At 34.3% G+C, this 12,890-nt stretch overlaps 2 protein-coding genes across 4 annotated transcripts; both read right to left on the reverse strand.

The window, feature by feature from the left end:
* Positions 1-6,250: 6,250 nt before the first annotated feature.
* Positions 6,251-7,436, reverse strand: LOC129726186 (rRNA N6-adenosine-methyltransferase ZCCHC4-like). Its single transcript, XM_055682896.1, has 2 exons — positions 7,041-7,436; positions 6,251-6,984 (listed from the first exon to the last, which is right to left on the reverse strand). Exons 1-2 carry the CDS (start codon positions 7,109-7,111, stop codon positions 6,252-6,254), a joined length of 804 nt encoding a protein of 267 aa, XP_055538871.1. The 5' UTR covers positions 7,112-7,436; the 3' UTR covers position 6,251.
* A 1,916-nt stretch (positions 7,437-9,352) lies between these two features.
* Positions 9,353-11,764, reverse strand: LOC129726183 (rRNA N6-adenosine-methyltransferase ZCCHC4-like). 3 transcript variants are annotated; one of them, XM_055682894.1, is made up of 5 exons: positions 11,556-11,764; positions 11,281-11,399; positions 10,652-10,866; positions 10,143-10,588; positions 9,353-10,086 (listed from the first exon to the last, which is right to left on the reverse strand). In XM_055682894.1, exons 4-5 carry the CDS (start codon positions 10,211-10,213, stop codon positions 9,354-9,356), a joined length of 804 nt encoding a protein of 267 aa, XP_055538869.1. In that variant the 5' UTR covers positions 10,214-10,588; positions 10,652-10,866; positions 11,281-11,399; positions 11,556-11,764; the 3' UTR covers position 9,353. The 3 variants fall into 3 exon arrangements, with proteins under 3 accessions (XP_055538869.1, XP_055538868.1, XP_055538867.1); XM_055682893.1 differs by lacking the exon at positions 11,281-11,399; XM_055682892.1 differs by lacking the exon at positions 11,281-11,399 and having other exon boundaries at positions 10,643-10,866.
* Between the last annotated feature and the right edge of the window lie 1,126 nt (positions 11,765-12,890).

Here is a 12,890-nt window from a genome sequence, read left to right on the forward strand (position 1 = left end):
CGTTCAAAATTTAGAAAATTTGGGATGGATATTGTCTACACTAGTAGAAATACCCAACTCAAAACAAAATTAGGGTCTACCAAAGACCCTATTGATACCCTGAACAAAGCTGGAATTTATAAAATTGCATGCAGTCACTGTGACATGTTTACATTGGACAAACTAAACGTAACCTAGGGATACGTTTCAAAGAACATTTCGCAGAAGTGACCAAAGCAAGTAAAGTTTCAACAAATGCCCCACCACACCTTTTCAAATCAAAAGTGGCTGAACATATTTTTAACGAGGAACATCCACTAACTTCGGATAACATTCACCTCCTCCGCCCCGTTAATAATTTATGGAAATTAGACGTAGCTGAAAGTTTAGAAATTTATAAACAACACTCATGCACGCTTCTCAATAAAGACGCAGCTAATCACCCCTCATGGCTATTCAATCTGCTTCCCAAAAACCCCAGACATGGTACGGTAAACAATCGACCGCATAATTCCCTACCTAACTCCAATTAAGGGTGCTAAATTTTCATTTTTACCTACCAAAATAAAAAAACAGGATTTACGCTTTGCTCTTTACCAGTCCACATAAGCACTGAGGAAGACTGTATGTCACAGTCGAAATATATATTTGCGGACCGAATTTCAATATTTATTTCCAAAAAATTTAGTAGAGTATAACGGAAACCGATAACTATTTCTTTGATTGATCTCAATCACTCTGCTAAGACGCTCGTTATAGATTTTCTAGATTTTTCAAACTGTTCAATTAACAAAACGCTGAAGAGTCTTGAGTAAACCAAATTACGCTCTGGTTTATTTTTTGTTAATCTTTGCATAATTTTATAAAAAACACAAGATTTAAGCGTTCGTTATTTTTACAGTTTAAAAATTCAAATTTGTTTGAGCATACAAAACACAGTTTCAAGTAAATGCATACATGAATTTTTGCCTTGAGCTTTTGTAAATAGATGACTTTCTAATATTTCAAGCTCCTCACCCACCACTTCGCTTGATCCAAAATAATTTGCTTTCTCATGATTGGACGCGTTGCTCCCACATCGATAAAATCGCGATATATATACTCATCATTAACATTTGTATGTCAACCGCGTAAAATCCGGAATTCGCGTAAAAATAGCCGCGTAAAATAACCTGCGTAAAAAAACCCGTGTAAAAAGCGACCTTAGTGTATTACGAAAATTTTATGACCTATAAGAAAGCGTGATTAATTAGTTACATATCATTTCGCACCTGCTTGGTGAAACAATAACCGGAATTTCTTGGGGGAAAGGCTTAGTATTGTTTAAAACGCACTTTCGGGAAATAAATTTCGAGAAAATTTTACCCTCGGAGAATCAAATTTCGGGGAAAAGTTACATTTGAGGAACCGAAACTCGGGGAAATGGTACATTGGGGGATTCGAAATTCGGGGAAATGAATTTCGGGGAAGTGGTACATTCGGGGAAACAGAACATTCGAGAATATAACATTCGGGAAAATATCATTCGAGAAGTTGTGTTTCGGGAAAATGACTTTCGGCTTTTATCAAACTTTACTCATTTCTCCAAATTTAACGTAATTAATCCTCAACTAAGATTACTTTAAGTAGATTCAATACTTTTTTTTGTCATTTGGAAACTTGTTTGATCAAATTTGATTGAGTTTTGACTGAGTTAGAAGAATTTTTCGAAAATATGAACAATTGCACCGGGCATGCAAGGGTTAACTTTGACAGGTATGTGAATCATGCAAAAGTTGCTTTTAAGGACACGCTAACATTACCTAGTGTTGCTAAATTTTCATTTTTACCTACTACAAATAAAAAAACAGGATTTACGCTTTGCTCTTTACCAGTCCACATAAGCACTGAGGAAGACTGTATGTCATAGTCGAAATATATATTTGCGGACTGAATTTCAATATTTATTTCCAAAAAATTTAGTAGAGTATTACGGAAACCGATAACTATTTCTTTGATTGATCTCAATCACTCTGCTAAGACGCTCGTTATAGATTTTCTAGACAATGGCATCCAAGCCAAATGAGCCAAATAGGTTTTTAAAGTTAAAAAAGAGCATTGCGGGTATCCACAAATCTATTTCCTTTCTTAAAAATTGTTTGAAATATCATGTCACTCCCACGAGTCATAGACTAAAAGTTGAAAGTCCTATAGCCCCCTCCATTATGAAGCATATGGAACGGGAGTGTTTGAAAAGCAGCATCAAGTTTCTTTATAGTAAACTTAGCTTTACAACTCTGGAATGTCATTCACTTCATTTAAAACTTGCCAAAGAATTTCCTTTTGAATTTCAAAATTTTCTAACTAAAGTTAAAGTAGCCGAAAAGTGTGAAGGGGAAATAAAACGAAAATTGGGATTGAAAAAGTTAAATCAACTGCTTCTACGAAATAACAGTAGTAGAAAGACAGCCAAAGTACACCTCATTGACGACTTTGTGGTCAATAGGTCTTCGTACGAGTTTTCACAACCGCAATTCCTTCACGACCCAATATTGAACAATCGATCATCGATATAGAAGCTGGGATGGACAGTTGTAAACTTTCCACAGAACACACTGGTGAAGTACGCCAATTTTTTTCAAAAATTACTAAGACACTGCCACGTCATGAAAATTCGTCTGATATAAAGACAGTTCAGGAATTACGTAAAAAACCTGTTTACTATTTAAAAACAGATAAGGGGAACAAAACCGTCATCATGGACAAGTCTGACTATGATGAACAAATAACCCAAAAAATTGATAAAGGTCCATATTGGCAACTGCGACTTAATCCTCTTGCTGATATGGTAAAACGTGTAGAAAATACAATGAAAGAATGCAAACCCCTTTTGGGTAATGCGTTACAAAATCTTCGTGTTTCAAATCCAGTTCTTCCAAGAATAGAGGGTCTCCCCAAAATTCACAAACCTGGAAATGAAATGAGAGAAATTATCTCAGCGGTAGGGGCTCCCACAGAAAAATTGGCTAAATGGCTGGTAAAAGAATTTCAAGCCATGCCCCATAAATTTCCAAGTCGATCAGTAAAGAGCACCGGAGATTTCGTTGAAAATTTAAGATCCTCGGGTAACATCCAATCTGATGAGATAATGGTTTCATTTGACGTTACGGCCTTATTTCCTAGCGTTCCAGTGAATGAAACCTTAAACCTTTTAGAGGACTGGCTTCTTTCCCAATATTTTGATAATACTTGGAAAAAGAAAGTTGACAGTTTGTTGAAACTTTCACGCCATTGCATGAAAGAAAACTACTTCACATTTCGTGGTAAATTTTACAAACAGACTAAAGGGGCACCAATGGGGAATCCTCTTTCTCCCTTTCTATGTGAGCTCTTCTTATGGCAAATATAGAAAGTACATTAGAGAAGAGGAACATCTTACCGATTCGATGGTGGAGGTATGTAGATTATATTTTTTGTATTTTGAAAAGGGCGGATCTTGAAACTTTTTTCATATCCCTGAATAATACCCATAAAAATATAAACTTCACAATTGAAAAAGAACTTAACAACAGATTCTTGGACGTCGTTGTAGTCAGAAAGTCTACGGATTTGGAATTCGAAATTTATCGGAAACCCACGAATACAAAACGGGTAATACCTAACACTTCAAACCATCCCTTCCAGCATAAAATGGCATCCTTCCATCATATGATCCACCGCATGGAAACTTTACCTCTAAGTGAAGTAGCCAAGCAAAAGGAACTGGAATATATTTTCGAAATTGCTAAACTTAATGGCTACAATGAAAGTATCATTCAAGCCATTGTTGATAAAAAGAAGCGTGCTCAAATTCGGAAATCTTTTACAACACTCACCCCAATAACAGAAGATCTGAAAAGGGTAGCCGTTGAATATGACGTTAACTTGACACGCCCACTTCGTCCAAAATTTAGAAAATTTGGGATGGATATTGTCTACACTAGTAGAAATACCCAACTCAAAACAAAATTAGGGTCTACCAAAGACCCTATTGATACCCTGAACAAAGCTGGAATTTATAAAATTGCATGCAGTCACTGTGACATGTTTACATTGGACAAACTAAACGTAACCTAGGGATACGTTTCAAAGAACATTTCGCAGAAGTGACCAAAGCAAGTAAAGTTTCAACAAATGCCCCACCACACCTTTTCAAATCAACAGTGGCTGAACATATTTTTAACGAGGAACATCCACTAACTTCGGATAACATTCACCTCCTCCACCCCGTTAATAATTTATGGAAATTAGACGTAGCTGAAAGTTTAGAAATTTATAAACAACACTCATGCACGCTTCTCAATAAAGACGCAGGTAATCACCCCTCATGGCTATTCAATCTGCTTCCCAAAAACCCCAGACATGGTACGGTAAACAATCGACCGCATAATTCCCTACCTAACTCCAATTAAGGGTGCTAAATTTTCATTTTTACCTACTACAAATAAAAAAACAGGATTTACGTTTTGCTCTTTACCAGTCCACATAAGCACTGATATATATTTGCGGACTGAATTTCAATATTTATTTCCAAAAAATTTAGTAGAGTATAACGGAAACCGATAACTATTTCTTTGATTGATCTCAATCACTCTGCTAAGACGCTCGTTATAGATTTTCTAGATTTTTCAAACTGTTCAATTAACAAAACGCTGAAGAGTCTTGAGTAAACCAAATTACGCTCTGGTTTATTTTTTGTTAATCTTTGCATAATTTTATAAAAAACACAAGATTTAAGCGTTCGTTATTTTTACAGTTTAAAAATTCAAATTTGTTTGAGCATACAAAACACAGTTTCAAGTAAATGCATACATGAATTTTTGCCTTGAGCTTTTGTAAAATAGATGACTTTCTAATATTTCAAGCTCCTCACCCACCACTTCGCTTGATCCAAAATAATTTGCTTTCTCATGATTGGACGCGTTGCTCCCACATCGATAAAATCGCGATATATATACTCATCATTAACATTTGTATGTCAACCGCGTAGAATCCGGAATTCGCGTAAAAATAGCCGCGTAAAATAACCTGCGTAAAAAACCCGTGTAAAAAGCGACCTTAGTGTATTACGAAAATTTTATGACCTATAAGAAAGCGTGATTAATTAGTTACATATCATTTCGCACCTGCTTGGTGAAACAATAACCGGAATTTCTTGGGGGAAAGGCTTAGTATTGTTTAGAACGCACTTTCGGGAAATAAATTTCGAGAAAATTTTACCCTCGGAGAATCAAATTTCGGGGAAAAGTTACATTTGAGGAACCGAAACTCGGGAAAATGGTACATTGGGGGATTCGAAATTCGGGGAAATGAATTTCGGGGAAGTGGTACATTCGGGGAAACAGAACATTCGAGGATATAACATTCGGGAAAATATCATTCGAGAAGTTGTGTTTCGGGAAAATGACTTTCGGCTTTTATCAAACTTTACTCATTTCTCCAAATTTAACGTAATTAATCCTCAACTAAGATTACTTTAAGTAGATTCAATACTTTTTTTTGTCATTTGGAAACTTGTTTGATCAAATTTGATTGAGTTTTGACTGAGTTAGAAGAATTTTTCGAAAATATGAACAATTGCACCGGGCATGCAAGGGTTAACTTTGACAGGTATGTGAATCATGCAAAAGTTGCTTTTAAGGACACGCTAACATTACCTAGTGTTGTAAGAGCAATATCTTTTGATTAGTAATTTTTATCACGAATTTTCAGGTGATCAATTTCACCCCATTCCACGGTACAGTAATAACACACTGGCTTGTGTACAAGCCACAGGTTGAAACATATTGGATATTAGACAATTTCTCAATTATTTTGGATATTAGCCAAAATTGTTTTACATTTGCTGCCTTTCCAAATGCATGTTTTGGCAATCGACTTTCGTAGGGACCTTGTTTAGGGTGTGAACTATCACGAGAAACTGTTTTCTCGATTTTGGTAAAAATGGCATATTAGCCAATTTTTGAATTATGGGCAGAGATGCATGTAAGAAGTAAATTGATTAAAACTCTTTGATTGAAAATGCCTAGCCACATCGATTAAAATCATCCAAATAATTTTGGAAAGTGTAGTGTTTTAAAAAGCTAACCTTTGAAAAAAAAACAAGCTTTTATTTCTCCATCCTTCTTTGAAAAATAAACTAAAAAAATAACAAAAAAAGTGCGGAAAGCAAAAATGTTTGGACAATGTCACAAAATATCAAAAAGTACTATATCGTGCTGGAGTCCCATTTTGAAAAAATAGCAAAAAAAGGTTTATGTGTTAAGAACATTATTATATTTCCCAAGAAAATATTTTTCTTTCAAAGCAATCTTGCGTTCGGGACATTTTTTGATTATATGTGTTTTTTTCCCGCACACCATACAACCGCTATAATGCCGTTTAATTTCTTTGAAGTGCTTCCAAAAGCTACACGTCAATTCAACGTGTCCTTTGTTCATACAAATGCGACAGGTGATTTGCGTTTGGTAAAAATGGCAGTCATGTTTTTGGGCGCATCTACCGCATTTATTGCAGTGTTTATAGTTTGGTTTAACGCACCAATTACATTTAACGCAATGCTTATATGTTGCACCGTTTTTTGATGCACACATGCTACAAATTGAGCAGTGTATATTTGTCTTGTGAACACTTTTGTTGCATTCGTAGCAAAATTTATAACCTTGGTTTGAAGGTAATTCAAAGGATTCTAATGGCACATTGGTAAAAAATCTAACTGGAGATCCGTTTTTCAATCCTTTTTTGCCGTTATGATATCTTCTGTGATTCGTGTAAGAAACGTGATAGTCAGATATCTCCATTGAAGGTAATTCATTTTTAATATAAGCTTCTATGAAATATGGAAAAACCCAAAAGACTGGTAATACATGTTGAACCAACGAATTGGTTGTGTTATAGAGTTGATTTATCTTAACAATGGTGTTTGCCAATAGTTCTGACCGGCATCCAAAAGGAGGGTCTGTGAAAATGCATAAGCGATCCTTTTGTCTAAAATACAAATTAAATAATTGCGAGATATTTAAATCATTTATATTTTAACTCACTCATTAGTTTGTAAAAACGAAATAAATACATCTTGAGCCGCTGATCCTCCAAAAAAGTGATGGTTGAACATATTGTATTGCAAGAAAGAAGTTGCATCGTAAAAACACTCGAACCTCTTATCAATATCTAATAACAATGATTTTGTTGCAGTGCTTGTTAATAAATATTCGTGTAATCTCGGTGCTCCTAAGCTGATTATTTTTGTAATTTTTAGCTGTTCGATTATTCCTTCTATACAGATTAGTGTGTCATCAGAAAAAAATATTGCGCCTCAATACCATCATCAGTAAGCGGAGTGAGGAGAAAGCCAAAGCAAGTAAAGTTTCAACAAATGCCCCACCACACCTTTTCAAATCAAAAGTGGCTGAACATATTTTTAACGAGGAACATCCACCAACTTCAATCTGCTTCCCAAAAACCCCAGACATGGTACGGTAAACAATCGAAGGCATAATTCCCTACCTAACTCCAATTAAGGGTGCTAAATTTTCATTTTTACCTACTACAAATAAAAAAACAGGATTTACGCTTTGCTCTTTACCAGTCCACATAAGCACTGAGGAAGACTGTATGTCACAGTCGAAATATTTATTTGCGGACTGAATTTCAATATTTATTTCCAAAAAATTTAGTAGAGTATAACGGAAACCGATAACTATTTCTTTGATTGATCTCAATCACTCTGCTAAGACGCTCGTTATAGATTTTCTAGATTTTTCAAACTGTTCAATTAACAAAACGCTGAAGAGTCTTGAGTAAACCAAATTACGCTCTGGTTTATTTTTTGTTAATCTTTGCATAATTTTATAAAAAACACAAGATTTAAGCGTTCGTTATTTTTACAGTTTAAAAATTCAAATTTGTTTGAGCATACAAAACACAGTTTCAAGTAAATGCATACATGAATTTTTGCCTTGAGCTTTTGTAAAATAGATGACTTTCTAATATTTCAAGCTCCTCACCCACCACTTCGCTTGATCCAAAATAATTTGCTTTCTCATGATTGGACGCGTTGCTCCCACATCGATAAAATCGCGATATATATACTCATCATTAACATTTGTATGTCAACCGCGTAAAATCCGGAATTCGCGTAAAAATAGCCGCGTAAAATAACCTGCGTAAAAAACCCGTGTAAAAAGCGACCTTAGTGTATTACGAAAATTTTATGACCTATAAGAAAGCGTGATTAATTAGTTACATATCATTTCGCACCTGCTTGGTGAAACAATAACCGGAATTTCTTGGGGGAAAGGCTTAGTATTGTTTAGAACGCACTTTCGGGAAATAAATTTCGAGAAAATTTTACCCTCGGAGAATCAAATTTCGGGGAAAAGTTACATTTGAGGAACCGAAACTCGGGAAAATGGTACATTGGGGGATTCGAAATTCGGGGAAATGAATTTCGGGGAAGTGGTACATTCGGGGAAACAGAACATTCGAGGATATAACATTCGGGAAAATATCATTCGAGAAGTTGTGTTTCGGGAAAATGACTTTCGGCTTTTATCAAACTTTACTCATTTCTCCAAATTTAATATACTTTTTACTTTTTTTTGTCATTTGGAAACTTGTTTGATCAAATTTGATTGAGTTTTGACTGAGTTAGAAGAATTTTTCGAAAATATGAACAATTGCACCGGGCATGCAAGGGTTAACTTTGACAGGTATGTGAATCATGCAAAAGTTGCTTTTAAGGACACGCTAACATTACCTAGTGTTGTAAGAGCAATATCTTTTGATTAGTAATGTTTATCACGAATTTTCAGGTGATCAATTTCACCCCATTCCACGGTACAGTAATAACACACTGGCTTGTGTACAAGCCACAGGTTGAAACATATTGGATATTAGACAATTTCTCAATTATTTTGGATATTAGCCAAAATTGTTTTACATTTGCTGCCTTTCCAAATGCATGTTTTGGCAATCGACTTTCGTAGGGACCTTGTTTAGGGTGTGAACTATCACGAGAAACTGTTTTCTCGATTTTGGTAAAAATGGCATATTAGCCAATTTTTGAATTATGGGCAGAGATGCATGTAAGAAGTAAATTGATTAAAACTCTTTGATTGAAAATGCCTAGCCACATCGATTAAAATCATCCAAATAATTTTGGAAAGTGTAGTGTTTTAAAAAGCTAACCTTTGAAAAAAAAACAAGCTTTTATTTCTCCATCCTTCTTTGAAAAATAAACTAAAAAAAATAACAAAAAAAGTGCGGAAAGCAAAAATGTTTGGACAATGTCACAAAATATCAAAAAGTACTATATCGTGCTGGAGTCCCATTTTGAAAAAATAGCAAAAAAAGGTTTATGTGTTAAGAACATTATTATATTTCCCAAGAAAATATTTTTCTTTCAAAGCAATCTTGCGTTCGGGACATTTTTTGATTATATGTGTTTTTTTCCCGCACACCATACAACCGCTATAATGCCGTTTAATTTCTTTGAAGTGCTTCCAAAAGCTACACGTCAATTCAACGTGTCCTTTGTTCATACAAATGCGACAGGTGATTTGCGTTTGGTAAAAATGGCAGTCATGTTTTTGGGCGCATCTACCGCATTTATTGCAGTGTTTATAGTTTGGTTTAACGCACCAATTACATTTAACGCAATGCTTATATGTTGCACCGTTTTTTGATGCACACATGCTACAAATTGAGCAGTGTATATTTGTCTTGTGAACACTTTTGTTGCATTCGTAGCAAAATTTATAACCTTGGTTTGAAGGTAATTCAAAGGATTCTAATGGCACATTGGTAAAAAATCTAACTGGAGATCCGTTTTTCAATCCTTTTTTGCCGTTATGATATCTTCTGTGATTCGTGTAAGAAACGTGATAGTCAGATATCTCCATTGAAGGTAATTCATTTTTAATATAAGCTTCCATGAAATATGGAAAAACCCAAAAGACTGGTAATACATGTTGAACCAACGAATTGGTTGTGTTATAGAGTTGATTTATCTTAACAATGGTGTTTGCCAATAGTTCTGTCCGGCATCCAAAAGGAGGGTCTGTGAAAATGCATAAGCGATCCTTTTGTCTAAAATACAAATTAAATAATTGCGAGATATTTAAATCATTTATATTTTAACTCACTCATTAGTTTGTAAAAACGAAATAAATACATCTTGAGCCGCTGATCCTCCAAAAAAGTGATGGTTGAACATATTGTATTGCAAGAAAGAAGTTGCATCGTAAAAACACTCGAACCTCTTATCAATATCTAATAACAATGATTTTGTTGCAGTGCTTGTTAATAAATATTCGTGTAATCTCGGTGCTCCTAAGCTGATTATTTTTGTAATTTTTAGCTGTTCGATTATTCCTTCTATACAGATTAGTGTGTCATCAGAAAAAAAATATTGCGCCTCAATACCATCATCAGTAAGCGGAGTGAGGAGAAATCGTGCAGGCTGTCTTAAAACATCTTCTCTCAAGTTCAAGATAATCTTGTGGTTATTATGACTTTCTATGTTCAATTTTAATACTAAACGCTGGCATTTTACACAAAAGAATTTTTGCGAAGCTTCAGTATTGCGAACCTATAAAACAACAAACAAAATGATATTATACCAAACATTTAGAAGCTGTCCTACCTTGATTACCTGTGTAATGTTGCATGTATTATTATATACTATTTCTGAACTGTCGATTTGGTCAGACGAGGTATAAAAACTACATTTCCCGTCTCGACTTGCGCTACACCCGTAGTACTTACATACAATACTTCCATTTGGATGATTTCTTTGGAATAATACAGTTGGACCATGTTTACAAGAGGGATTGCTATTGATCTCGTCCAAAATCAACGTATGAGAGGCTGTAAAACACACACACATATATATATATATATATATATATATATATATATATATATATATATATATATATATATATATATATATATATATATATATATATATATATATATATATATATATATATATATATATATATATATATATATATATATATATATATATATATATATATATATATATATATATATATATATATATATATATATATATATATATATATATATATATATATATATATATATATATATATATATATATATATATATATATATATATATATATATATATATATATATATATATATATATATATATATATATATATATATATATATATATATATATATATATATATATATATATATATATATATATATATATATATATATCTACACTTATAAATAAAAAAATAACCGAAGTTTTATGAATAATCAACTAGCAGTATTCGACGAATTGATGATCAAATTTTTGCAAATATTGGATATCTATCTATCTAATGTTTATAAAGCTCAAACAATCTGGAATACAGAGTCCTTGCAAACAAATTTGTAACAAGCACTATATATGGCTTATAGGTACTTCTTTTTACATAACAGCATATTGAAATAGACGAGAAAGCTTCTGCTTTCAAATTATGACTTTTAATCTGAGCATCTGAGCAGTTACCTTCAAGTGATGAACTAACTTACCCATTATTGAAATGCGAACTATACATTACAGTACACTACTTTCTTACTGTAGATCATTGAACGATAACGTCATTTAACAGTTTCGAAGGTAAATTTCACGGACATACAATTATTTCCGATAAAATTGAAAGAGGTTTTTGTTCCAATGCTTTTCGGAATCGACCTACTCTATAACCTAAGCTCTGTTTGCGACTACTGGACGGGCGATACTAGCATCGATACCAACAATATCGATACTAGGGATCGCGGTATCGAGTATTTTGGCATCGATACTCACAGCGAGAGATGAGTGCCGATATCGATACTTTCTAAGGGCATCCTTAACAGTGCGGTACCATTTGAGTTGTTATAACGGCTGTGTACAGCGCGGCTATTTTGCACACTCACCCGTTTTTACACCGGTCGTTGCTATCGTCTCAGTTTGACGTTACATCCAGCATAAACCCCTAACAGCGCTGTTATCGGGCTGCTAAATTTTAAAGCGCGATGCTTCCCGGATGCTCGTCTACTATTTCTCTAGCGCGTTTAGCAGCGACCGGTACGGTATGAAGTGATGATTAGGATGCCCTAAATGATGCTTCTTGAAAAAACCTAAATTAATCCACCTAGCGGTCAGGCCCAGCCTTTCTCATTCAAACTATTTATTCGTATGATAGTTTGAGACCCCTACCTCTTCTGGAAGGGAGGAGTCCCATACAAATGAAACATAAATTTCTGCACAACTCAAGAACAAACCAAGCGAATAAAACCGAATTTGGCATGTGGATGTTTTAAGGGGTAACAAGTATGTCCATAATAGTTGGATGAAACACAAATTTGTGCACATCTCGAGAACTAATCAACCAAATGGAACAAAATTTGGCAGGGAAATGTTTTTAGTGGTAACAAATATGTACATAATGGTTTGAAACCCGACTCCCTCTTCTATAAGGGAGGGATCCCATGAAAATGAAACACAAATTTCGCACAGCTCAAGAACCAATCAAGAAAATACAACCAAACTTGGTATGTGAATGTTTTTAGAGGTAACAAATATGTCCATAATGGTTTGACGCCCCTCCCTCTTCTGGAAGTACATGTTTCTTCACAAATTTCTGCACATCTCGCGAACTAATCAACTAAATTGAACCATATTGGCAGGTGAATGTTTTTAGTGGTAACAAATATGTTCCATAATCGACCTCAGACAACATTTTGGATTGTAAGATGGCAACTTCCGGTTTCTGGAAAACAGCCGAAAATGGCCGATTTCCACCCAATATAATAATATCCGGATCTAGAATAATACTCAGGAGCTAAAATCGACCACAGATAGCGTTTCAAATTCTAAGATGG

This window comes from Wyeomyia smithii, chromosome 2, assembly GCF_029784165.1.
Source record: "Wyeomyia smithii strain HCP4-BCI-WySm-NY-G18 chromosome 2, ASM2978416v1, whole genome shotgun sequence".
Taxonomy (NCBI): domain Eukaryota; kingdom Metazoa; phylum Arthropoda; class Insecta; order Diptera; family Culicidae; genus Wyeomyia; species Wyeomyia smithii.